This window comes from Lutra lutra, chromosome 14, assembly GCF_902655055.1.
Source record: "Lutra lutra chromosome 14, mLutLut1.2, whole genome shotgun sequence".
In the NCBI taxonomy this organism is placed as follows: Eukaryota; Metazoa; Chordata; class Mammalia; order Carnivora; family Mustelidae; genus Lutra; species Lutra lutra.
The window spans coordinates 26,476,868-26,502,483 of record NC_062291.1 but is presented as its reverse complement, the minus strand read 5'-3'; the positions used below and the strand labels follow the sequence as shown (position 1 = coordinate 26,502,483).

The following is a 25,616-nucleotide window of genomic DNA, read 5'->3' as shown; positions in this document are numbered from 1 at the left end:
GGTATTTGGTTTGTATTTTAGATATTTGGTTTGTTCCAGTATTTCATTACTATAAACAATGAGATGAACATTCTTAGACACACAACTTTGAACACTTGTCTGATTGTTTCTTTATGACATAGTCCTAGAAGTTTCTTGCTGAGTTAAAGGGAATAAATTTTGATAGTTATTGCCAGATTGTCATCAAAAAGGATCATTCCACTTAAGCCTCATAAAAAGTGTTTGAGAGTGTTTGTTTCCCAACACGCTTGCTGTGGTGATTTTAAAACATGACCATAAATTCTGACACTTTTCTCCTCTTCCCTTAGATTTTTTTCGCATTTTTTTAAGGTTATCTCCACGTCCAACATGGGGCTTGAACTCACGATCCCAAGATCAAGAGTCAAGTCGCACTTCCCACTAGCTGAGTCAGCCAGGCGCCCCTCCTCTTCCCTTAGATCTCCAGGATGTGTGTATGTACTTGTCTCATAGAACAGCCCTTAGGCAGAAGTGCTGCTGCCTGATTCCTGCCACTTCTCTTGGAAGACGGGCTCTGGGAGCTTTTAGCTGCCAGGTAGGAAGTGCCAAAACTCAGAGAGCACGTAGAGAGACGTAGAGAAGGAGAGGCGAGAGAGGCCCCACCTGTTTGAGCCATCCGCTGTGACTCTTGCCAGCTATCATACCAGATGTGTGGGTGACGAAGCCTTTGCCATTATGACTCCAGCGCTAGGTGCTGTCCCCTGTGCCTGCGGTAAGAGCAGGAACTGCCTCCCTGAGCCCAGTCGACCCCAGATTCAGGAGCAAAATAAATGACTGTGACTTTTTTTTAAGGCCATTGTTTGTAGTTCGTTACACAGAAATAGAGAACTAGAATAGTTACCAACCCAGAACACTGCTAATTAAGAAAATCTTTTTGCCAATCTGGTGAGCAAAAATTACTATTATTACCATTTTAATTTACTGTTTCTTTGACTGTGAGGCTGAGTATCTTTTTCATGTAGTAATTGGTCAGCTGTATTCTTTGGTAGAATTAACAATAATTGGCTTGTAAGAATTCTTTGCATGGTTAAAATCTGAGCCTTTGCCTGTATCAGATGAGAATATTTCTTCTAGTTTGTTTTTTTATGGCATGAAATATTTTTCCCTTCTATGTTATACATTTTTTTAATATAGAGAACGAACTCTCAAGTTTTTCCTTTTATGTCTTCTGGTATTGATGCCATGCTTAAGAAGTCTGGCACATTAGGGCGCCTGGGTGACTCAGTCAGTTAAGCATCTGCCTTCAGCTCAGGTCGTGACCCCAGGGTACTGGGATGGATCCCCGAATTAAGCTCCCCGCTCAGTGGGAAGCCTGCTTCTCCCTCTCCCGCTCCTCCCTTCATGTACTCTCTGTCAAATAAATACATTAAAAAAAAAAAAAAGTCCGTCATATCCTAAGGGTATATAAATAGATACTCAGGAATGTCCCACTATATTATAGCTCAGTGGCTTACATTTAAGTCTTAATCTTTTAGGTATTTTGATGAAAGACTTGAGGTAGAGGTGTAACTTCATTTCCTACCCCATCTCCTAAGTCTAGCAATTATTCTGACACCACTTATTTATCTGCCTTTCCCCCACCCACCTGAAAGGCCATCATCCCCATTTGATAAACTTCCACGTATATCTGGACTGTGTTTTCACAGATGATCTATAATTATCTTCTCTTCAACTATTCCTGTCCTGGAACCTTACTACGTTTTAAAAATATTTTCGAGAGGGAATGTTTTTGTTAAATTTCTTCCTTAGGGAAGAAAGAGCTCAGAATACATACCATTCTGTAGGAAGTTTGGAAGTTGGGCAAAGTAATACATATTAAAATTTTAATTTCATAACTAGACAAGTCCCTTTTTTGTACTGCTACAACTTACTTCGTATCTCTCTAATCTTAAGTTATTTTAATTTCATGGCTTAAAATTTAACAGAAGAACTAAATAGGACCTTACTATCTTAAAATAGTTTTGTCACATCATTTTAAGTTTAATAGATGAATATCATCAAAAGAGCTATGGATTTTCATATTTATTACCTTGTTTTCATTTAAATATTAGAATATCATTCTTAGCCAATTCTAAAGTATAATTATTAATAAACTGCTGGCAAAGGGCTCAGGTAACTGGTCCAAGTGAAGCAAAATATATACAGTAGACCCTAGAATCAAAATCAGTAATTTTTAAATGTATATTAAGAAAATACCTATATTGGAAACTACTTTTACATTGTTAATGTATTAAGGATAACGGTTCAAAGTTCTATGGTTCTCATTCTTTAATCAATGGCCAATGCTTAATTACTAGCAGTCACCCACCTTCTAAAGTCATTCACTCTAGAGAGAATTCAGAAGTAAGTTCACTGTTTTTCTCTATAGGATGGAACTGTTATTGTATTTCTCAAATTGGTTTCAATATAAAGGACGATTTTTAGCCTCCCTCAAAACAAAACCACTTAAAAAAACAAAAACAAGAACACTGGATAGCCTTGTGCCTTATGGACTTTAACAATATAGAAATAAGAAATGTCATTAAGATCTTAATTTTCAGCTGAGTCTTGAACTACAACTTTCTTACATTGTGGTAAAATGACTAAGGAGCGATGTCTTTTTATTTATGGGTATATTTCTTTTTTTTTTTTTTTTAAAGATTTTATTTATTTATTTGACAGAGATCACAAGTAGGCAGAGAGGGAGGCAGAGAGAGAGAGAGAGAGAGAGAGAGAGACAGAGCTCCCTGCTGAGCAGAAAGCCTGACGCGGGGCTCGATCCCAGGACTCTGGGATCATGACCTGAGCTGAAGGCAGAGGCTTAACCCACTGAGCCACCCAGGCGCTCCTTATGGGTATATTTCTAAGATAAGAATAATTTGTTGAAGTTTTAGAACATATTGACTCTGCCATGCTCCTAATTTATATCAGAAATACCTACAAGTCAGTTCTTGAACAAGAATATGTCATTTCAATATATTCCCCACTGCAGTAATCCTATTTACAAACTGAGTCACCCTTTGTCACCCACTTCAAACTTTTGATCTTGTGAGTCAATATCCTTATTTGTTCAGGGCATTTACAGTAAAGAGTGTTTAACTATACAACTCCTTAGATGTCACTACACAGTTTGAATTGAAAGACGGCTGATCACAGGGCTGAACTGGTGCTGGTGGTGGGGAGGTGGGAGCCGCCACGCAGAGGGCATCTAAAAACTCATGGAGGCCCAAGAGGCTACTGTTCCTTTCTTGGTTGGATAATCTTTAGAGTCAACAAAAGGCAAGCCCCAACTTCATTCAGAGAAAATTGAGAGAAAGAGAACTCCAGTTAAGTGTAAATTCACAGACACCAGTGTGAATCGTGTCTACTCAAATTCAGAGTTATCATGTATTATTTTTGTACCCACCTGGACTCAAAATTCCAATTGCGAAAGGAAAATATATCAAAACAAACAAAACAAAACAAACAAAGCACACCTGCTGATTCACCGGAGACTGATTTACTTTTCTTTCTTGTTTCTTGTAGAGGTTGGAATGGTCTCTGTCCCACAGGCTCATCACCTTGGATAGCTGTTAGATCATGCATACTAAAACTTCGTAAACGTTCTGTTATTGCTCCTTGGCTCTATTTAACAGAGAAGTGATAGATCCGAGAAAAGAAGACAACAACACACACACACACTTTAAAATATTTCATAGGCTTACATTTAAGTTTCTCCCAACATTTTATCATGAGGCTGATTTTATTATGAAACTTTCAGAAAAGGTTAAAGAACAGCACAGCGAACAGCCCTAGATCGTTTCTAGTTTGCTGTTATTTTCTTCACCACACATCTACCATCTATCCATCCATCCACCCATTTTTAAAATGCATTTCAAAGTAAGTTCTAGACATCGCACTCCCAAACATTTTAGCTTCATAATTTGTTTTCAATGTTAAAAAAAAAAAAAAAAGTATGCTGAGTTTACCCTCTGAGTAGACAGCAATCATTATTTTGCTCTCTCCTAAAACTGGCCCTTTGGGACTTATGATCTACAAGTTTTTAAAGTAAAAGACATACTGTTTAACTTTTTCTTTTTAGATTTTTATTTGAGAGAGAAAGTGCATGGGGGGGAGGGGCAGGAAGAGAGGGAGGGGGAAAGAATCTCAAGCAGACTTCCTGCTGAGGGCGGGGCTGAGCTGGTTACAAGCCTGAGATCGTGACCTGAGCCAAACCAAGAACTGGTAGGTTAATGGACTGACCCACCCAGGCAACCCAAAGACATACTCTTTTTTAAAGATAAGCTAAGTCAAGAGTGGTAATGCCTCTACTTAGTATAAGGTTAAAAAAAAAAAAAATTAAAAGCCAAAGAATCTTGGATACAAAAATGATATTTAGTTAATGAATTTACTATCTGGCAAGGCATATCTACTACTATGCAATTTGACTTTAAGTCATTTTACTTATTTCTTCATTTAAAAGATTTTATTTATTTATTTGAGAGAGGGAAAATAAACAGGGGAAGGGTAGAGGAAAAGGGAGAAGCAGAGTCCTGCTGAGTGTGGGCCCGGATGCGAGCCAATCCTAGCACCTGGAGATCATGACCTGATGGAAGTCAGATGCTTAACTGACTGAGCCACCCAGGCGCCCCTGAAAAGTTTAAGTCATTTTAAAGCCTTAACAATATGATAGACACTGGGCACATGTGGGTATTTAAATTTAAATTAACTAAAATTAAAAATTTAGTTCCTCAAGTACATATTCCACATGCTCAACAGCTACATGTGGCTAGTGGCTGCTGTACTGGACAGCACAGACAGAGAGAACATCTCCGTCACTAAAGAATGCAAAATTCAGTAATTTTTATCACTGCCCAGCTCTGAAAGGGACATTTCTGAACTTCACAGACCTAACTGCATTTCTTTCCAAAATATAAAGGGAAAAAAATAATTTCTAAATTTACCCACTTAAAAATTTTGCATAGCATACAGATGACTCATTTCTTATTTATAGCAGTTTTAAAAATATTCTTCTAAAGGTTTTTTTACTCTTATTATTTCTTCTCACATGTGTGAGATTGCCTCTACTTAGGACTGTACTGCAGAAACACTCATCCCTAATGGTGCATCTCTCAATTTCTAGATTTCAAAGCCTGAGGCATTTATGAACATTTGGACCTTATAGTATTTTATGCTGAAAAAAGATCTTTTTTTTTTTTAAGATTTTTAAAATTTATTTATTTGACAGAGAGAGATCACAAGTAGATGGAGAGGCAGGCAGAGAGAGAGAGAGAGAGAGAGAGGGAAGCAGGATCTCTGCCGAGCAGAGAACCCGATGCGGGACTCGATCCCAGGACCCTGAGATCATGACCTGAGCCGAAGGCAGCGGCTTAACCCACTGAGCCACCCAGGCGCCCTGAAAAAAGATCTTGATTCAGCTACTCTGAGCTAGTGATATCATATTATGTCAAAACCAAATGCCATTTCTATACCCACTTAGGCTCTGTATTTGTACATTTTTAGATTGTGAAAATAAATTGTTAAAGACTCTATAGTCTCAATAAAAATAATTGGGTTCCACATGTCTTTAAACATTCTTATAATGGTTTAATCCATTATACTTTCTTCCTCTTTATCAGATATCATTTTAAAGATATAGGGGACAGAAGACATCAGAGATGCACGAGAAGGAAGTGACGAGTGCATGCCTGAAACAGACCTTGTTTTCTCAGAACGGTCAACATTTTTTTCCCACCTTGGTATTTCTGTGCCCCCCTCCCAGCAATTCTTGACTTTTCACCTACTGCCAAATGATGACAACTGGCATACACATCTGTAGGGCCTGCTACCTGACTCAGGAGCAAGTTCCAAGGTGGGCTGTGACTGTCAAACCCTCCCCCTTACAAAGGAATGTCTCAGAATGCAAATATGTCAAATGGCCACTGAATCAAGCCAGCACTGATTCATCTACAAACTTTGTTTTCTTTAACGAGTATGATCCACGAATTATTTAGAGCATACCTCACAAATGAACTCACACATTCTTGTTAGTTCTAGTGTTCTGCTGTGCAAATCCTGTCTCCAGAGGAGGAATTTCAGAAACCAAAGGAGAGTGACTAATTTTAGGCTACGTCCATTCTCCTGGTGGACTGACTGGTATGTCACTGATAGTGAGCATATTTTAAGTAAACTAAATGTTCTTCTGCTGCTTCTTCTTTTTCATTGCTCTCGACTGCTCAAGAGTTCTCCGCAGACACTGGACTGCAGAAGCAGAGGCTGGGCAGTGAACTGCAGGTATGATCCTGGGTTGATCCACCAGGGGTTTGCTTCAGGCTGATTAAAGGTGAACAGTGACCAACGCTGAGGTATCTGGATTTTAAAAGAGCTCTTGAGTAACCAACCCTATAGCCCCAGGTATTACCAATAAGCTCAAGGCTTCAAGGAAGGCCAAGTACTGTAGGGAAAAGCAAAAGGGGGCTGTGTACACGCTTTGAGGATTCCCAACATTTTCAACAGCCAGTACCGCCTCAAAGAATCGGGTTTTCCACTGTGTATTTTCTTATGAGCCCAGAATAGAATGAATGTGGGAAGAGAGAATTAATGCAGTATCGTGAACTTCAAAAACATTACATAAATCCTAAGTCTGTAACCACTTTAAAGTGACCAATGTGACCACTTTAAAGAAGTGTAATTATAAAATAATCATGCTTAAAGGCAGACCTATTCCCTCCAATTTTTATATCTTCACCACAAAAAGCCCATTAACCAAGAAATTATGTTTAAAATAAAATGTTAAGTGGAAACCTTCCCCTTGACCTCAGAATTCTAAATCATATCCACAGTACAGCTGCAAGTATGTAGTACGGCTTAAGCAGACAGGGGAAATATGCAAAAATGAAAACAGTATGATATTGAGGCAGATGGGGTGGGTGATTTTATTCTTTTTCTCAGTAATTTTTTCAATATTACAAAATTAGAATTATAGATAGATAGTATAGTGAAGTTTTTGTTTGTTTTTTAAGATTTAAATACTGTTTATTATAAACTGGATGGGATCCTGATTTCTTTTCATTTCCTCCAATGCCTGGCTACAAGACAACTCTCCAAATGAACATTTTCTATTTTTACAGTGATGTTTTAACTGTAATGTTAACTGTAAGAATTTCTGATCTATTTCCTGCTCATTTCCCTTGTAACCAATCCCTTACTCCTATGATCAAAAGAAACATTGTTTCTCTATTTTGAGGGCACAAGTGGGGGCATTATAGTTACTTGTCAGTAACAATGCTAAAATGTATGGAGGTTTTGTTTAAATTGATACTATTTCATTTATTTTCTTCCTATTTGGTTTAAATAACATTAAGCCAAAAGTATAAAAAAATGCAGAAAGGTTCTAGTTTGAACAGGAAAAGGCATGTGGAAATGGCACTTTTGGTCATTAGTCAATAAGGAGGAAGGGAGTTCCCATCTACCAGGTAAGTTGATATCCCAGATTTTAGATCCCATTCTCCATGGAATTATATGTACGCTGCTTATGCTAAAATTGATCCTAAAAAAGCAACAGAAAGATTATGATGAGAACACAAAAAATCAAAGTAATTAAGAACTATTTGCAGGATATTTTACAATTAAGACTGATCCTCACTAGCAGGAGTGTCCTAAAACCTTCAGGTGACTCAAAGTTCTCAGGGTTTGAATTTGGATAGGCCCAGAACATCCATTTAAAATGTTCCATTTAAAACGGGAACACTAGGGGTGCCTGGGTGGTTCAGTGGGTTAAAGCCTCTGCCTTTGGCTCAGGTCATGATCCCAGGTTCCTGGGATGGATTCCGCATCCGGCTCTCTGCTCAGCTGGGAGCCTGCTTCCCCCCCCACCCCCCAACCCCCGCCTGCCTCTCTGCCTACTTGTGATCTCTGTCAAATAAATAAATAAAATCTTTAAAAAAAAAAAAATAAAATGGGAACACTAGGGACACCTGGGTGGCTCAGTCATTAAGTTGCTGCCTTCAGCTCACGTCATGATCTCAGGGTCCTGGGATTGGGCCTGCACGGGGCTCTCTCTCAGTGGGAAGCCTGCTTCTCCCTCTCCTACTCCCCCTGCTTGTGTTCCGTCTCTTGCTGTGTCTCTCTCTGTCAAATAAATAAATAAAATCCTTAAAAAAAAAAAAAGAAATAAAATGGAAACACTTGTAGGAGCTCACTGGGTCGGTCCTTGGGTTCAGCACATTCGTCGTCTAGGAAGGATTCTTCAGCTGAGAAAAGGGACTTTGTATGTAGGACTAATTCTAACTCTGTTACTCTCGAAGAATTCTGCCTTTGTTTAAATACTTCATTTCCTGGTGAAACACTATGTTAAAATTATTATATTTTGTGTTAAATAAGGGGAATTTACCATGCTTATCAGCATCTTAGGACAAAACTTTCAACTGGGGCTCCTGGGTGGCTCTGAAGGCTCTGCCTTCGGTTCGGGTCATGTTCTAAGGGTCCTGGGACTGAGCCCCAGGAGGAGCTCCCTGCTCAGGGGCAGTCTGCTTCTCCCTCTCCTCCCTGCTTGTGCTCTCTTGCTATCTTTGTCTCTCTCTCTCTCTCTCAAATACATAAAATCTTTAAAAACAAAAAAACTTCCAACCTATTCTCTTCATATTTTAAAGTAAGAATTCAAAAACAGGGGTGCCTAGGTGGCTCAGTCTGTTAAGCCTCCAACTGCTGATTTTTGCTCAGGTCATGATCTCAGGGTTCTGGGATTTGGAGCCCCCAAGTCGGGCTCTGTGCTCAGTGGGGAGTCTACTTGAGAATTCCCTACCCCCATCCCCCTTACCTGCTCTTTCTCTCTCTCTTAAATAAAAATAAATAAATCTTTTAAAAAAAAAGTAATTTAAAAACATAATCAGTGGTCTTTGTAATCTTACAATCTCCTACAGAATAATTCTTTATTTTTTTTTAAGATTTTATTTATTTGGGGCGCCTGGGTGGCTCAGTGGGTTAAGCCGCTGCCTTCGGCTCAGGTCATGATCTCAGGGTCCTGGGATCGAGTCCCACATCGGGCTCTCTGCTCAGCAAGAAGCCTGCTTCCCTCTCTCTCTCTCTCTGCCTGCCCCTCCGTCTACTTGTGATCTCTCTCTGTCAAATAAATAAATAAAATCTTTAAAAAAAAAAAAAGATTTTATTTATTTGACAGAGATCACAAGTAGGCAGAGAAGCAGGCAGAGAGAGAGGAGGATGCAGGCTCCCTGCAGAGCAGAGAGCCCGATGTGGGGCTCGATCTCAATGGGATCATGACCTGAGCCGAAGGCAGATGCTTTAACCCACTGAGCCACCCCAAGCGCCCCACCTACAGAATAATTCTTACTATACTGTTCAATAATGAATAGCTATTAAGCTTTATTTCTTGTTGCTCTTTGACATATTACATTAAAATGCAGATAAGGTTAGTTCCAAGTTTTTAGGGACATCTCCTTTTCCCCTAAGGACATTTGACATCTGATTAAGTCTAGAATGGAACTGACTGCATTTGTATTAGGTAAGTAATATATTTAATGCCTTTTTTTAAAAGATTTTATTTATTTATTCGACAGGGAGAGAGATCACAAGTAGGCAGAGAGGCAGGCGGTGGGGGGCGGGGTGCAGCAGGCTCCTTGCTGAGCAGAGAGCCCGATGCGGGGCTCGATCCCAGGACCCTGAGATCATGACCTGAGCCGAAGGCAGAGGCTTTAACCCATGAGCACCCAGGTGCCCCTGACTCATACTTTTAGATCAAGCTTTCTCAGTCTCAGCATTATTGCTGTTTTGGGCTGGAAAATTGTTTGCTGTGGATCACAGGATATTTACGCAGCATTCCTGACTTCTACCCTCCAGATACAAATAGCAGCACCCGTCACTGTCGCTGTGACAACCCAAAATGTCTCCAGACGTTGCCAAATGTTCTTCTGGGGGGCAAAATCCCTTCCACTGAGGACCAACCACTGTTTCAAAGGTCTAAGGGTTTTAGAAGTCAGGTTTCACCTCTTTGATTTATAGGTGAGAAGATTAATACTTAGATCAGTGCAGACGGTCTGCCCAGGAATCTCATGACTAATTAAATTAGGGTAGAATCGGGCTAGAAAATGCAGATACTAGACTATTAGTAAATTAAATATTCATTATAATATTCTGCTTCCCTAGATTGTAGGGAAAATAGTGTGCCCTTTCTTTCTGTTGTCAGGACAAATGCTATTTTTTTTTTTAAATGGATGATACAAAGCATCTAAATATCCTCAAATCCTCTTACAAACAGAAAGCCGTTAAAGCAGACAGCAAGATGTCAGGAGTAGGACCTAATCAGCATCATTTATAGTTATTAGATTTTAGCAATTTTACCTGTAAGACTCTAATTTCTGTGATAATTGATTTTTTTAAACAACATCTGCTAAAGAATTCACCAAGAAAAGGCTGCCAGAGAAAATTCAGAAGACAGTTAATAAGACGAACAGTATTTTTCTTCTTCTGTCCTTTATCCGTGTTTGCTCATCTGTAAAAGCCACCTGCATTTCTCATGTGAAAGCTATGGAATGTTGAACGTCCTCAGCAAAGTCCTTGAAGGTCCTTCATATGTGTGTGCTTTGCTCAGCCAAAATAAACTTGTACACCTGACCTTGCGAACAGATGCCTGGTAATGAGGTCATAGAACTGAGTAACATTTTCAGAAAATTGCTTTACAGTGTCATAAATGTTCTGATTAGATTCCTATTTTCATCTTTAACATGCTCATGTGGTTCAACCTGGGAACCCTAGGGTAGGGCGATTACCCATCTTAAAGGTCACACACCAAGAGTCCAAATCATTTTAGCCTGAAAGATATTTTTAACCAACTATAGGTTGTAAAAATCTTAAATTAATTCTCAAGGCTTACTATTGGATTTCATGAAGTTTCTCCTTAAACTTGACCTATTTCCTATTTCAGTTTCAATTTACTCTTTAGTCTGAAATGTCTGGTTCAGGTGATTTCTTCCATCATCGTGCCTTTCTTTGACATCTCCAGAGATGAACTAATTTCACTTACATGAAAATAGGCACAGTCCCACTTGAGGCAAAACAGGTTTAACATAATGCTACATTCAGCATTTTTAATGACTATTTCTAATGAATAAAAGCCAGGATGGCTGAAGACAACATTCATTGTGTTCATGCTGGATGGAGACAGCTACCTCACGCACAGGGATCTTGATAACAAAAGAACCGCCACATCACAACAAGAAGGGAAAGTTCCAAAATGAATTCAATTATGGGGACATGTGTCCTGATCTGCAGTGGTAACTCAGATGATTCTTATGTTCTCTATTTCCTGCCTTTGAAGTGGGGAGGTGGTTTTATGATGCTAAATATATAGATAAAAACAAACAATGATCACAAAGAAGAAATGCTTGCATAGCCTTTTCTGAAGGAAAGCATTTCTGTGAGCTAATGCTTATTTTAATAATGGGAGGCAGGGGAAAGCTCTTAGCCACTGCAGATGATATAAAATTTTCAGTCAGTGAAAACAGACCCTCAGCGAGACAGCAGCCTGTGAGAGGAGGGACTGTGTCGTCTTGCCCACGGCTGCACGCCCGGCAACCTGCTGTATAAGCAGGCACTGAACAAACCCATGTTGAACAATACACAGGATGCCAAACACCGATCACAGCAAAGGATAAAATACAAATAAAATACAAATAAACGAGGAGACATGAGGAGAAGATAATAAGTGGGATTTCTGATTCCCCACATAGAGGCTTTGGAAGTTATAACCATAAGTCCAAGTAAAATAAATATCCCATGAAATGGTCACAGCATGTAGAAAGGTGCTCACAGAGTTGCAGGACTAGAAATGATACTTAGATATTAAAGAGAGGAGGAAAAATGGGATTTCTATGTTTTTCTTTTCCCAGAACAATGTTCTAAAAGTCCATATTTTCTAAGCAGTGTTTCAAGTTGCAATTTAATTTTAGTTGCTATGCCATAGATCATATTAATGATGCTATTTAAAATATGTAAAATTCAGAAAGCATCTTCTTGGGGGGGGTTAAGACCTGTACCAGTTGACCCTTGAACAATGTGGGGTTACGGCATCAACTCACTCGGCAGTAAAAAAATCTGTGTCTAAGTTTTGACTCCCCTTGAGATTTAATTAATAGTCTACTGGTGACTGTAGTTCACTGACAACAGTTGATTACATGTATTTTGTAGGTTATATGTATTATATCTGTCCTTTTACAATAAAGTAGCTAGAGAAAAGAAAATGTTACTGAGAAAATCTTATTAAGGAAGAGAAAATACAGTATACACAGTACTATACTGTATTTACTGAAGAAAATTGGGTATATAATTGGATCCAACAAGTTGATAGCCTTGGTTGTTCAAGGGTCAATGCGCTTCATTTGTGAAGTCGAATAAAGTTAAATTTTATAACAAAAGCAATAGGCTTTCCTTGTTCTCCTGTCCATCTTCTTGCTGGCACCGATTTAAACCCTCTACTTTCCTGTCTGGCAGGTGAGGGTTTTCTTTCTCTTCCACCCTCCCTCTCCTTCCCCCACCTTTCTGATAGAGAAAATCACAGCTGTTCAATCTACAGTCTGTATTCTCATGATTATGACGTGCATGCTGTTCGCTGCTGGGCCGAGTCATATTCCATTATTATATTTCCTTTCCTATATAACTTTCTTTCCAGAGCTAACAATATCCCATCTTCAGTATTCATTTGATTAGTCGTCCTATGCCCTAGGTCTTAACTTGCCTCTAGCGCATTTTTCATGGTGCTAGTGTGTCTTCTGTTGAACTGGTTGGAGCATGTGCTGACCGGTTAAGTATCATTCCTGCAGGGGATTAAACCTATTAGATACTCTTCTCCCCGTACTTTTCCCTGAGACCCCTGTCCTGGCATCCTGAACCCATCACATCCCATCTTGGCCTGCTGTACACTGGACTCGCACATTCTGCATGTTCATCCTGGGAAGGAGTCCTGTCACCTTCCTTCTGTGTTGGACTCCCTGTCTCCTAGATCCTGTGGGTTTCCTTTTCATGGATTAGTCCCTAATTTTGGCAAAGCACAGTACCCTGACAAAGAACACACACGAAGTCAATTTTGTGACTTTGCATGCCTCAAAAACAAAAAAAGAAGATTTATTTTCTAGGCTCACACATGACTGAGAGCTTGACTGTTATGAATTTAAGGGTGAAAAATCATTATGGTATCATGGATGGTATTACTCTTCATTCTTCAAGCTTTCATTGTCACTATTTATAAAATTTAATTGCCATTCTGATTCTCGATCATCTGAATATGACATACTTTTATCTTTGGAATCCTTAAAATTTTTTTCATTCTTTCTGGTGTTTTGGAATATTCCAGTGACCTTGCTCCCAGTCGGGTTCTTTTTTTTTCATACATTGTGCTAGGTACTCTGTGGGCCTTTTCAATCTAGAAGTTCATGTCCTTCAGTTTTGGGAAGTATTACTGTATTATTTCTTTGATAACCGCATCTGTGATCACTTGTAGAATTCCTAATGTTGCATATTAGATCTCTTGGATGCTCTTTTCAGTACATGTGGAAATCAAGCATGTAGTTTCCATTAAGCAAGAAATAAAAAAGCAAATGAACTTTTAAAATTGAAAACAGTCCTTCAATAAGATGAAAATTTTACTATTTCAGTATCTGGTTTATATCTATACTAATAAAAGAAAAAAGCTTTTAAAAGCCAGGTAATGGGCAAACTGTACTTTACCACAGTGCTGACAGTTAATAATCGTTAATAAGACAGGTTGCTTATATAGCTAGGGCCCGCAGAGTTAGTAAGTTTCTACTTAATTCTTTTTTTTTTTTTTAAGATTTTATTTATTTATTTGACAGAGAGAGATCACAAGTAGATGGAGAGGCAGGCAGAGAGAGAGAGAGAGAGGGAAGGCAGGATCTCTGCCGAGCAGAGAACCCGATACGGGACTCGATCCCAGGACTCTGAGATCATGACCTGGAGCCGAAGGCAGCAGCTAACCCACTGAGCCACCCAGGCGCCCCAGAGTTTCTACTTAATTCTTATGCGACATTTCTGGGTATATAATTTGAGTATAATTTTGATTTCTTTTTTGATCATAGTTAATTGTACTTGAGCTAAAGATCACTCTGAAAAATTAAGGGATCATTCTGAAAACCCCACTGAACATTCGACATCCTTCACCATTGTTATTATAAGGAATCACCACTTAATTAGAATATTTATTCCAACAGCATTTGGTATTTTGGGTTCAAGATAACCGAGTTGAAAAAGCCTAACTCAAAGCTGGAATATTACTTAATCTCAATTAACTTAATAGCAACAAAACCCAAATTTTCACTGGGAGAGAGGGGAGAGACGATATTCATGTTCAGTGGAGTCCTACTATAATTTGGCAAAGCACTATGCTTTTGTATATGCTCTCACAGACAGGTATGTTACCCCCATTTTATACATGAGCAACCAGTGAACACAGAGGTAAGTAAATCACCAACAGTTATTTAGAAAGTCACAGCTCAGCATTTTCTGGATCTGAAGCCCATTTTCTTTCCATATACTACATACCAAAATCAATTATGCTACGGTATTTAAAATAAATCACATAAAAAACTACATGCAAGGAAATCCAAACGCCGTAATGGCGAGTTTTCACAGAAGCGCACATTTGATAACTTCACTTGCAAAACACGACACATGACATTAGTAACTAGCTGAGTAAAATCTCAAGTTTTAAGAACAGAATTTTCATGCCTTATTTTGAATAATCAGTTACCTCAAATTGGTTGAAGTAGGGGTGCAGGAGTAAGCCAGAAATCCTATCAAGATATTGCCATCGAGGGGGAGGAGAGAGAGACAGACAGAAAGAGGGGGACACCAGAGACAGGGAAAGAAAGAATTGCATAGAGGTGATTTATTCAACCTTACTTTAAGGTTATAAAGTAGGAAAATTATGACAAAATGACATCTTTAGGTATGCCTTTCTATATTAACTAGCTCTCATTTTGTGATCAATTAAGCCTTCCAAAATACTGAGTAGTTACAAAAAACATGCATTAAAGTGTTTTTTAAATTATCCATTTGTTCTTTCCTGCACTACAAAAATAAGCAGAAAGCAAAATTCTGCCAAAATTTTATAATGATCTGGAATAAAGAGCCACCCGACTTTGTCCATTGGCTTTAATGTGACACTGGATAAAACATGTAACTAAACAGCTACCTTCACTGCTGCTGTCACTGCAGCAGTGGCTGCGAAAGCCAACCCTTGTCGCCCGAAGTTGACCACCGTCTCATAGCCCCGCTCCTTGGCTTGTACAATATAGTCATCGATCTCCTGGGGAGAAACAAACAGACTCACAGATAGAAACTTGGTGTGACAATAGTGTCAAGAAGCCAAAAAACGAGGACCTTCCCCACCCATGAAATGACAGTTTCACTTGTTTATAGCATAAACCATGCCATGATGTACATTTCTAACAAACGATTTGTAGAAATAATTTATATATCTTACCCTTCCTTGGAAGACAGAAGTGGATGAAGGAATTTTCCTATATATTAAACTTGCTCCTTTGGTATAGGGAGAGAGCAGCCACACAACAAAGGCATCTTAAGCTCATAGTACAGGGGGGAACCTAACAAGAAAAATTTGAAAACAACTGCTGGTGAAACTAAACTACAAGGAGGAAAATCACGTTATGCACCCACTCACAAACGCACACAAGATTTAAGAAAGTTCAATCACTGAGTTAAGTCTTCACATGTAAAAGTGAGCATTAATGAAAGAACTATATTTGAATTGACTTAATTTCATTAACTATAAATGAGTTTTAACCAAAGAGGGTTAGATTCTCCTGCAGAGAACCAGCAACTTCTAGTACAAGATTCTTCTGTTGAAGAGACCATAGGCAAGATGCCAACGGACTGTAGTGGTCCTTAGGGAACATTAATAGCATCTACCCAGGGTGGTGAGGGGCACACCCAACTGTTCCACAGGTCGGTACCTGACATCTCTCTGTGCACCAGGACTCAGTTTTACATGCTCCAAGGGCACAAAGTTACGCCATGAACACATCTCCTTCTCTTTCTCAGAAGTCCCTGAGAACTTCCCTTCCAATCTCATTTGGCTGGAACTGCAATGCTGGGCAGACAATCCTTCCCTTGTAAGGGGAATGGAATTCCCATGTGGTAGACTGGGAATTAGTGTTATCCACCAACGCATGCCCTTTCCATGTGACTTTGCAGTGCTCTCTCTCCCTGTAGGCTGAGTGTACTTCCTCCAGCAATGACTGCGGGCGTAGGCACGTGACTTGCTTTGGCCAACTTCACGTCAGTCTGACATATCATATGCATGCAAAACCTTCAAATGCCCCTTGACTTCCTCACCCTGGCATCCCCCAACCTCTTGCTTTGAATTTTTGCTGTCTGCCATGAGAACAGCTGCTTCTTCAGCCTTGGTCCTCAAACAAGAAGACAGTTAAAACTGAGCTGAGCCCAGCAACGCTGCAGCCAACCTTCTGCCCTTAATGACTTGAGCAAGAAATATGTGTTTGTTTTTCTAACTCACTGTGGTTAAAAGGGGTTGTCAATTGCCACAGCAAAAGTGAACTAATATACTGTAGGGGACTAGCATCCTTGGGCCAGGAACTATTAAGATATATGACATCTGAACAAATCTGGGGTCTCCTGACAAGGCAGAGGGGTACAGGGCAGTAAGAATGACTGCTGTGTAGTCACAAAGGGTCTTTGCCTGGTGCAATTACAGAGGAGTTTCCGGACTTCCACTGTTTCTAGCAAACTTTTTCTACATCACTCGCTTTTCACTAATGTATACATAAAATGCTACATCTGCAATTAGGAAAAAAAAATGAGGTCTTGAAAAAGAGAACCTCAAAACTTAAGAGACCTAGCATGGTTTGAAATTGTTCTGCTCCTTAAAACCAAATAAAAACCCTCCCCCCAAACTCTACCCAAACTACCGAACAGGTAAATGAATGAGCTTTGGGATAGAGGAAGAACTACTTAGATTTCAAATCAGAGAGAAAGATGGGTGCAGACACAGAAAAGTTCATGAATGAGGGCAACTTGTTAAGAACATTTAAGCCCGGTGACTTCTCTATTTTTTTCTAGCAATCCAACGTGATCTAATGTGCTATGAGAGTATGATGAGAAGAGCAAAGCCAGGAAGACAGTTTAAGGAGAGAAGAGCAAATGTTTGAAACAGAGGCAGGAGGGCATGGAGGTAGTGAGTAAAGGGAATGGGGAGGTTCAAACCGATACGTATATGGGCACCTGACTGCTGCTCTTCGGGGGCTGCCTTTGGGAGCCCAGGTAAAGACACAAAGTATTAGCTTTAAAGATTTTAAAAAGGAGGACCTCTTCAAGTGATGATAAGGTTTAGACAGAAATATACCAGTGAAATATGGCACAAGGAGATTCAAGTTGTTCCACTTGGTATTACTTCTTGGTAAAATGTTAAATCCTTGAGGATATAAACATGCTTTAATTTTGTCTCAGCTATTTGGAACTGAGCAGCCAAGGAGCTGGTGGTGAGTGGGTGTCCACGTGGATGCTGACATCATCCGGTCTGAATGTTTGTAGTTGAGAGTTTTAAGGATGGGGAGGGAGTGTTAGAACCAGATGCTGTGGGCTTCAAAGGGGGAGTCATTTAGGAAGTGATAAAGAAAAATAGCCTGAAGTCATCATGTGGAAAAAGGATAATGACAACCAAGTTTTTCTATTCCAAGATACTGGGACCTGTGTGGGATGTGGCAAAGAGCAACCCATGGGGAGAAGAATGGGCTGCCCTTATCATGGGGGGGCGGCTGTAAGGAAAGTAATGTTCTTACACAGAAGCCAGATGAAAATGAAACGCTGGATAATTAGGGAACTTCATCCAATTCACTTGGTTACCAGCAAGAGTAGGTAAGAACTTGGGACACCTGATAAGGAGTCTATAGTCTGGCCCTTTTCAGTGCTAGAACTTACCAAGCAACTGTTTGATCTGCTACTGTTTCAATCACAGTATACAGAGCAAACACAATCCAGTACATCATCCATCGGACCTGGAAATAATAAAAATTCTTATGAAATAACAGACTAAGATTATCTGCAACTCTCAGTAATTACATATGTATTTTTAGATATACAACAGGCTGGATCAAATGCAGAAGGTGATGGTTTAATGCTCAACAGGTTTATGTCTGTGTTCCTCATATCCTTACATCAACAGTCTTGGGATAGAAGACGAGAATTGAAGAATAACAAACCTCTAGTCCTGACACAATATAATGCAGAAATTTGAAAGAATCAGAACAATAGGTTAATTTTTCTTAAGTGGAGCAAAGTTCTTTAAAAGATCTTATTCTTATCCATATGCTTCTTCATGATGATGATTAGCTATTTATTATATAGTAACAACATAATACGATATGATCACATTTTAATCTTTATTAGTCTTTTACGGTTTGCATTCCTTAATTCTCAAAATATAGAAACTGTTGAGGAACCAAAGAACGATCCTGGGTTTGTTAAATTCATAAAGCTAGTGACCCAGTTTGAAAGTCAGTTAGTTATTCTTTTCCCCGAAGCTCCTTGTGCACCTGTAACCTCTCACACATCATTTCCTTCCTCTATCAACACCACAATGGTCACTGCAATAGAGTGAATATTTGCGTCCTTCCCCTCCAATTTGTATGCTGAAATCCTAACCCTAAATGTGTATTAGGAGGTGGGACCTTTGAGAGGTAACAGGTCACGAGGGTGGAGCTTATCTCATAAATGGAGTTAGTGTTCTTCTAAAAGGGCCTCCAAAGAGATCTCTCTTCCCTTCCACCAAATACAGAGAAAATGGCCTTCTATGAACCAAGAAGTGGGTCTCACCAGACACCAGACTTGCCTTGATCTTGGACTTCTAGCCTCCAGAACAGGGAGAAATAAATTTCTGTTGTTTATAAGCCACCCAGTCTATGGTACTTTTGTTACAGAGTCTGAATGGACTGAGACGGTAGTTCAGGACATTTCTACCTCTTGTCTGGAATATAGCATCCTAACTGGTTCCTGAGATTCCAGTGTCTCTCTGTATCAATCCTTTCATAGAATGCTACCAGATTAATGTTTCTTGAACTCACTTCAACTACACTTTTCTAATTACCTGAGCACGGAGACTCTCTTATCACAGGCTGGATTTTCATTAAGGATTACAATCTCTGATCTTTTGCTCAATATTATAATAATGGCTAATACACGAAACCATGCCAACCATGGGCTAGGGATTGTACTGAGTGTATCACATATTAAATCATTCACTCTCCACAACAATACACAAGGAAGGAAACATAATTATTTCCACTATAGATAAGGAACAGTGACAGAGAGGTAAAATGACTTGTTCAAGGTCACTTAGCCAGAATTTGAATCCATTCTGCCTGACCCCGGATTTGGTGCTATTAATTATACTATGTAGAGAAAAAAATATGTGAGGATTTGCTAAATGTGAGCTCCAAGAATAACTGCTACTTCCTCTGTTTCTTATCCCAATGGGATGACAAAAAAAAAAAAAAAAAAAAAATTAGGGTCTCTATAATACCTAGAAAATTGACCTAACTATTTAGTTTTCCTATAGAAGCTTGTTTGGGTAGTCCACAGACAATAGAAACTATAATTCAAGTGGCTTTTATGCTTTTCTCTTTACATGGACAATTCAAATTAAAAACAGCCATGAATAACTTTGAAGCAATGTATCATGAAATAGAAATAATACCAATTTGCTATAATTTATAGACTCCTGAAAGCTTAAAAAAGTTGCCCAAAGCATAGAGTATATTATCTATATGAGAAATATAAAGCAACTGATTACAATGATCATCTCAAATTTAAAAAGAACAGAACAGCCCAAATGTACTCTTTAGTAAGTTTTTTTTACTTTTCATGAGTTCTCATAAATCGCTCACTGCTGCCAATTCCAAACTTTTGTCCAAATATGGGGATTTTCTTCCAGGACTCACATCCTATGTGTATTTTTTCCCACCCCTCCCTTTTTAAAGGAAAGTAATACTCTTCCACGAGTGCATTCACCCAGCCTTCCAGCTCCAAACACGAACTCAGCACTTTTCCCTCTCGACTGTATCCAGAGGGTTAGCTTTCAATCCGACTGACTAAAGCTCTCCCAAGAAAGAAATGAAGAAGAGACTGCAAGCAGATAATGAGCTTTCCACAGTTAGGAGGGATCTTAGAAGTGACACAACCCTAAAGGGGAGACAGTCTGAGAGACAGTCACAGAGAGAAGCACTCCCACTGGGCCTCGCATTCCACCCATGGTGGACTCTGGAGGAGATGCCAAGAATCCCGAGAGCTCCCTGGGCAGAGCTTGAAAACAAATAATACAGGAGACTCTTACTATCTTTTTTTTTTTTTTTAAAGATTTTATTTATTTATTTGACAGACAGAGATCACAAGTAGGCAAAGAGGCAGGCAGAGAGAGAGGGGGGAGCAGGCACCCCGCTGAGCAGAGAGCCCAATGCGGGGCTTGATCCCAGAACCCTGAGACCATGACCTGAGCCGAAGGCAGAGGCTTAACCCACTGAGCTACCCAGGCGCCCCAGACTCTTATTACCTTGAGGCCAAAATAAATAACGTGCACAAGGCCAGTGAGCTAAGAGATGGCTGGAAGAGGCACAGGCTTCCCTGACGTGAACACGACAGCTTCTCAGTGAACAGGGGGCAGCCTTCAGAACCCTCTTGTCAGTCCCTGTCCCTCTCCTTGTACTCAACACAGGGATTTCAGTGTGACTATCATCTTTCTCAGGAAGGTGGAGGTTTAAATTTGGTTGTCTGTCTCATAGAAAATTCAGGAAACTTTCAGAAAGGTAAAATTATTTAAGTCAGTACTTGTTACTTTTCATTATTTCACTATTTCCCACCACCGTTACAGTTGTGAATTTCCAAATGGATAACAACTTCACAAGTAGTGTCACTTACTGGTTAGCAGAGTAGAGGAGAGGTAATGGAGACTGTACACAGAGTGACTGGTGATATCCTGAATGACTAGTTTTCCAGGGAATGAGCAGCTACATGTCCAACAGATTTCAAGGGCTTATTCAGTTTCCATATGAAGTTACTAAATTAATTTTAAACCTCACAAAATAAAAGTGCTTTAAAGAATGTAATGTTTAACCTCTTTATTATTTTTTAAAAGGATTTTATTTATTTATTTGACACAGAGAGAGAAAGAGAGAGCACAAGCAGGGATGGGGGAAAGGGAGATGCAAACTCCTCACTGAGAAGGGAGCCTAGTGCTGGACTCGATCCCAAGACCCTGGGGTCATGACCTGAGCCAAAGGCAGATGCTTAACCAACTGAGCCACTCAGGTGCCCCATGTTTATCTCTTATAAACTCCCATGTATTTATTTAGGTTGTGAGAGTATTTAGTAAAGTCAAAAATTTAAAAAGGAGAAAAAGAAGGCGGCCATGCTATTGCCATTTTATTATTTTTTTTTTTAAAGATTTTATTATTTATTTGAAAGAGGAGAGAGCACAAGCCAGGAGAAAGGCAGAGAGAGAAGCAGGCTCCTCACTGAGCAGGGAGCCTGATGCAGGGCCGATCCCAGGACCCTGAGATCACGACGTGTGCCGAAGGCAGACACTTAACGACTAAGCCACCAGGTGCCCCACTGCCATTTTAATTAATACACAACCGACTATCCAACTAAGAGGGTATTCCTGGACATTTTCCTGGAGTACTGACAACAATTTATATAAGCAAAACTCCACTATATAGGAATTTGTCTTTAATGAATAAATTCCTTCATAATCTGCTCTTAATTTAAGGATTTTTTTGGTTGTCTTTACCAGAAAAATGGACCTTAATTATAACAGGCAGGCAATAATAATTAGATGAATGTAATGAGTATGTGTTATTCGTGGGAGCGACCAAAAGAAAGTTAACCTTGAAAAGATATTGCTTTCTTTTTTCTATTAATGGATTTGGTTGGGATTTTATACCAAATGATTACTCAGCAAAGCTTTTATTAAAACTATACCTCAAGGCCACACATCCTAGTGCTTTAAGGTTTTGCTCCAAAGAAATAACAAGAAAGAAGTCAAGGTTAAAAGGCGAAAAAAGGGGCGCCTGGGTAGCTCAGTTGTTGAGTGTCTGCCTTCGACTCAGGTCATGATCCCAGGGTCCTGGGATCGAGCCCTGCATTGGGCTCCCTGCTCAGCGGGAAGCCTGCTTTTCCCTCTCCCACTTCCCCTACTTGTGTTCCTCTCTTGCTGTCAAATAAAATAAATAAAATATAAAAAAAAAAAGGGAGGGGGGAGACCTAAGTCACAAAACTATAGAAGTATAATTAAAATGTATGAAGATTAAAGATAAAATATTCTTTAGGTCAAAAGAAAACATCAATAACAAAAATACAAAATAAAACCAAAAATTGGTAGGAAATAATCACACTGATAATCTGTGAATGTATATAACCGAATATAATCACCTTTAAAATGTTACACAAATGTAAGTTAGTAACTTAACTGGTAACCTTAATAAATTACAACCTCCTTTTAAATTGCGGGGGGGGGGGTGCGGGGGGGGGCGGAGAGGAGAGGATACTGGCATCAACTTCATTTGTTAAAAATTTATGTTCTTGGGCAAAAAAATTGTGTTCTTAGGGAAGTGGAAACAAATAGTATATAGTATCTTTCTGGTTCAGAAACAATTAGCAAAATCAGCAAACCACTGTCTGGATATCTCCATACAAACAATGAGTAATGAGAAAGCTGTACCTAACTCTTTCTTAAAAAAGTCTCTCTTTGTTCCCAGGGAACTGAACTATCCAACAAGGTGAAGCTTATACCAATAAGCACTAAGATGGGCATACACCCCCTACTTTGCTAAATCTTTCCTATCAAACATAATTTAGACAATTCTTAAGGACTCAGGGAGCATCATTACATATAACACTCACTGATACAATGACAGCACACCCTACTTACTTTATGTTATGAGAATAGAAACATGAAAAGGATAGCTTCTGTCCTCAAGGATTTAACATTTTACTGGGGAAAAATGAGTAAAAAACTGTGATTAAAAAAAAATGTTCTGCTGTTTTTACTACATTAGGTGTCCTAGCTTCCAGTGTGAGTCAAGAGCATAAGAATCTGAGAAAGCTTACTAAAGGAACTATTTATAAAGTTGTGAGCAAGGTTCAGGAAACCCAATGAACGGATACGGGTGCACCCTGGAGTTAGCAACAGAAGGAGCTGGCATTACCCTAGATGTGAAGGGAGAGGGGAGGGCAGGAAAAAGTTTCCTGGAATCTGGAGACGGCAGATGTAGGGGAGAGCTGTAGCCTCAGGCAGACAGTCACAGTCAACCCGTGGTGGCAGGGGAGGAAGGGAGGACGCTGGAGGACAACCCTCTGACCTCATGCTCATCCTGCCTTCTGATCTTCTGCAGAAGCCTCTCATGGGCCAAACCCAAAGGGAAGCCAGAGGTGATGCAGGCCTTATGAATCAGCCTCCCGGGCCATAAGCAAAGTGGAGAAATGTGGAGGAAATTCCATTGGAAGGGCCAATGAAAGGTCCAAGCACTACCTCGCCTGCCATCTCTTTGATCCACCCAGAATGGAAGTCTTTTCTCACCACTTCCACAGATCCCTCCCCAGCCCCGATGACCACGATCCCCTGTCTGCATGACTCCAACAGCATCCTAACCAATCACTCTGCTTTCCTGGGTCAATTCTGCATACAGCAGTCTGAGGCTCTCCTTAAAAAGGAAGCCAAGGGGCGCCTGGGTGGCTCAGTGGGTTAGAGCCTCTGCCTTCGGCTCGGGTCATGATCCCAGCGTCCTGGGATCGAGCCCCGCATTGGGCTCTCGGCTTAGCAGGGAACCTGCTTCCTCCTCTCCCTCCTGCCTGCCTCTCTGACTACTTGTGATCTCTATCAAATTTAAAAAAACAAAACAAAACAAAACAAAACAAAACGGAAGCCAAATCACATCATTCCTCCGCTCAAACTCCTCTTAGGGCTCCATCAGAATTCTTACCACGGCCTAGACGACCGTGTAGACCCGGCACCCACTGCCTCTCTGGCCTCACCTGCTCCTCCTTGTTGCCCTGTTCTGCTCATAACCTTGGCCCTTTTACTGCCCCTTGTGCGCGCAGATATACTCCTGCCTCAGGAACCTCTGTACATGCTTTCCTTGTTTATTTATTTACTTATTTTTTGGTCTGAAATGCTCTTCCCCCAGTCATCCATACGGATCACTTTCTCACTTGCTTCGGGTCTCTGCTCGAATATTTACCCAAGAGGTTTATGAAAATATCAATGTCCTCTTAGCTCCCTTATCCTGACTCATTTTTCTCTTTAGAAACATACCACATATCTAGCAAACGTTTAACTTTAAAAAAAATTTTTTGGCCTTTCCTTACTAGAATGTAAACGCCTAGAGGAGAAAGACTTTTATTTTGTTCACTGCTGAATTCCCTGTGCCTGGCCTTGACTGTTGAGTTGCTGAATGAATATGGGTTGTGCACAGCTCAGCGAGCTCCTTTCTTTAAGGACTGCAAAAGGCCAGACACTCAAGAGGAGATGTAGCAGGACGGGTGAGCATCAACCAGCCCTTTAAGAGATCTGGTTTTAAAAGGGGGGAAAGAAAAAGGGGGAATAAAAAAATAGCATGAAGCAAAAAGAAAACAGGTTTACACTCTCAAGGGTTGAAAATTCTAGCACCAAGATAAGAAGATCCAAATGAAGAGAAAGCAGGGATACTTAATGGAACAAGATCCCACATAAGAAAGACAAGAATTAGATTATGAAGAAGAGTGGGCTTGAGAAAGCAGGAGAGAGGCATGCTCCTCTGGTCTCCCATCCAAGTACTAACCAGGCCCGACCCTGCTTAGCTTCCGAGATCAGACGAGATCGGGCGCGTTCAGGGTGGTATGGCCGTAGACAGGCATGCTCCTCTGGGATGGAAGAAAAGACCGGCTGTGTTGGGAACAAGGCCAGAGCCAGGGACCTCGATCTTTACTCCAGAGGAGGAGGGCAGGTCATCCTTTCAGGCTGGGTATGAGTGGGAAGGAGGGTGGGCTGGAGGACAGTAGTAAAGGTTTAGACAAGCTGTTCATCTGGATAAGAAAAGCAGCATCCTAGGGAGATGTTATATAGATTATGAGACAAAGGATGGCCTCAGCTGCTCTGGAGGTTAGATCCAGGAGGCTGCCCGTGGTCCAGATTGAGGACAACAAGAGAGAGATGGGAGGTGACAGGTTGCTCTCTGTAAAGCAGCCCAACAGCAGAAGGGTGGCTGTGGAGCACCCCCCTTTGTACGTAGGTAGGGCCATGTGTCCAGTTCTCCCCAGCAGAATGGGAGGTGAGGCTTTTGAGAAGTGGGTATATCTCCCCCACAGGCTCTTCCTCCTTCCTGTGGCTTGGGAAGGCAGGGAGCAGGGTAATCCTGGAAGCCATGTACTGAAGGCGGGTAGAGTCCCAGTTCTTGAAGGATGGCATGAGGAGAATTTGTTGCCAAAATGAACACCTAACCTGGACAGTTATATATGAGAAATACATTTCTATATTGCTTCAGCTGTTGCATTTTTATTAGACACTATAATTATAGTAGCTTTGCCTACCCTAACATGAAAGGTTA

The 25,616-nt window shown here is 40.2% G+C and overlaps 1 protein-coding gene across 1 annotated transcript in view; it reads right to left on the bottom strand.

Annotated features, from left to right (window-relative positions):
- REEP3 (receptor accessory protein 3) overlaps positions 1-25,616 on the bottom strand; it is a 99,894-nt gene that overhangs the window by 9,987 nt on the left and 64,291 nt on the right. Inside the window, 5 exon segments of the mRNA XM_053447791.1 lie at positions 3,474-3,621; positions 15,197-15,329; positions 15,488-15,522; positions 15,524-15,608; positions 17,962-18,038. Of these exon segments, the coding sequence (XP_053303766.1) occupies positions 3,474-3,621; positions 15,197-15,329; positions 15,488-15,522; positions 15,524-15,608; positions 17,962-18,038 (478 nt within the window).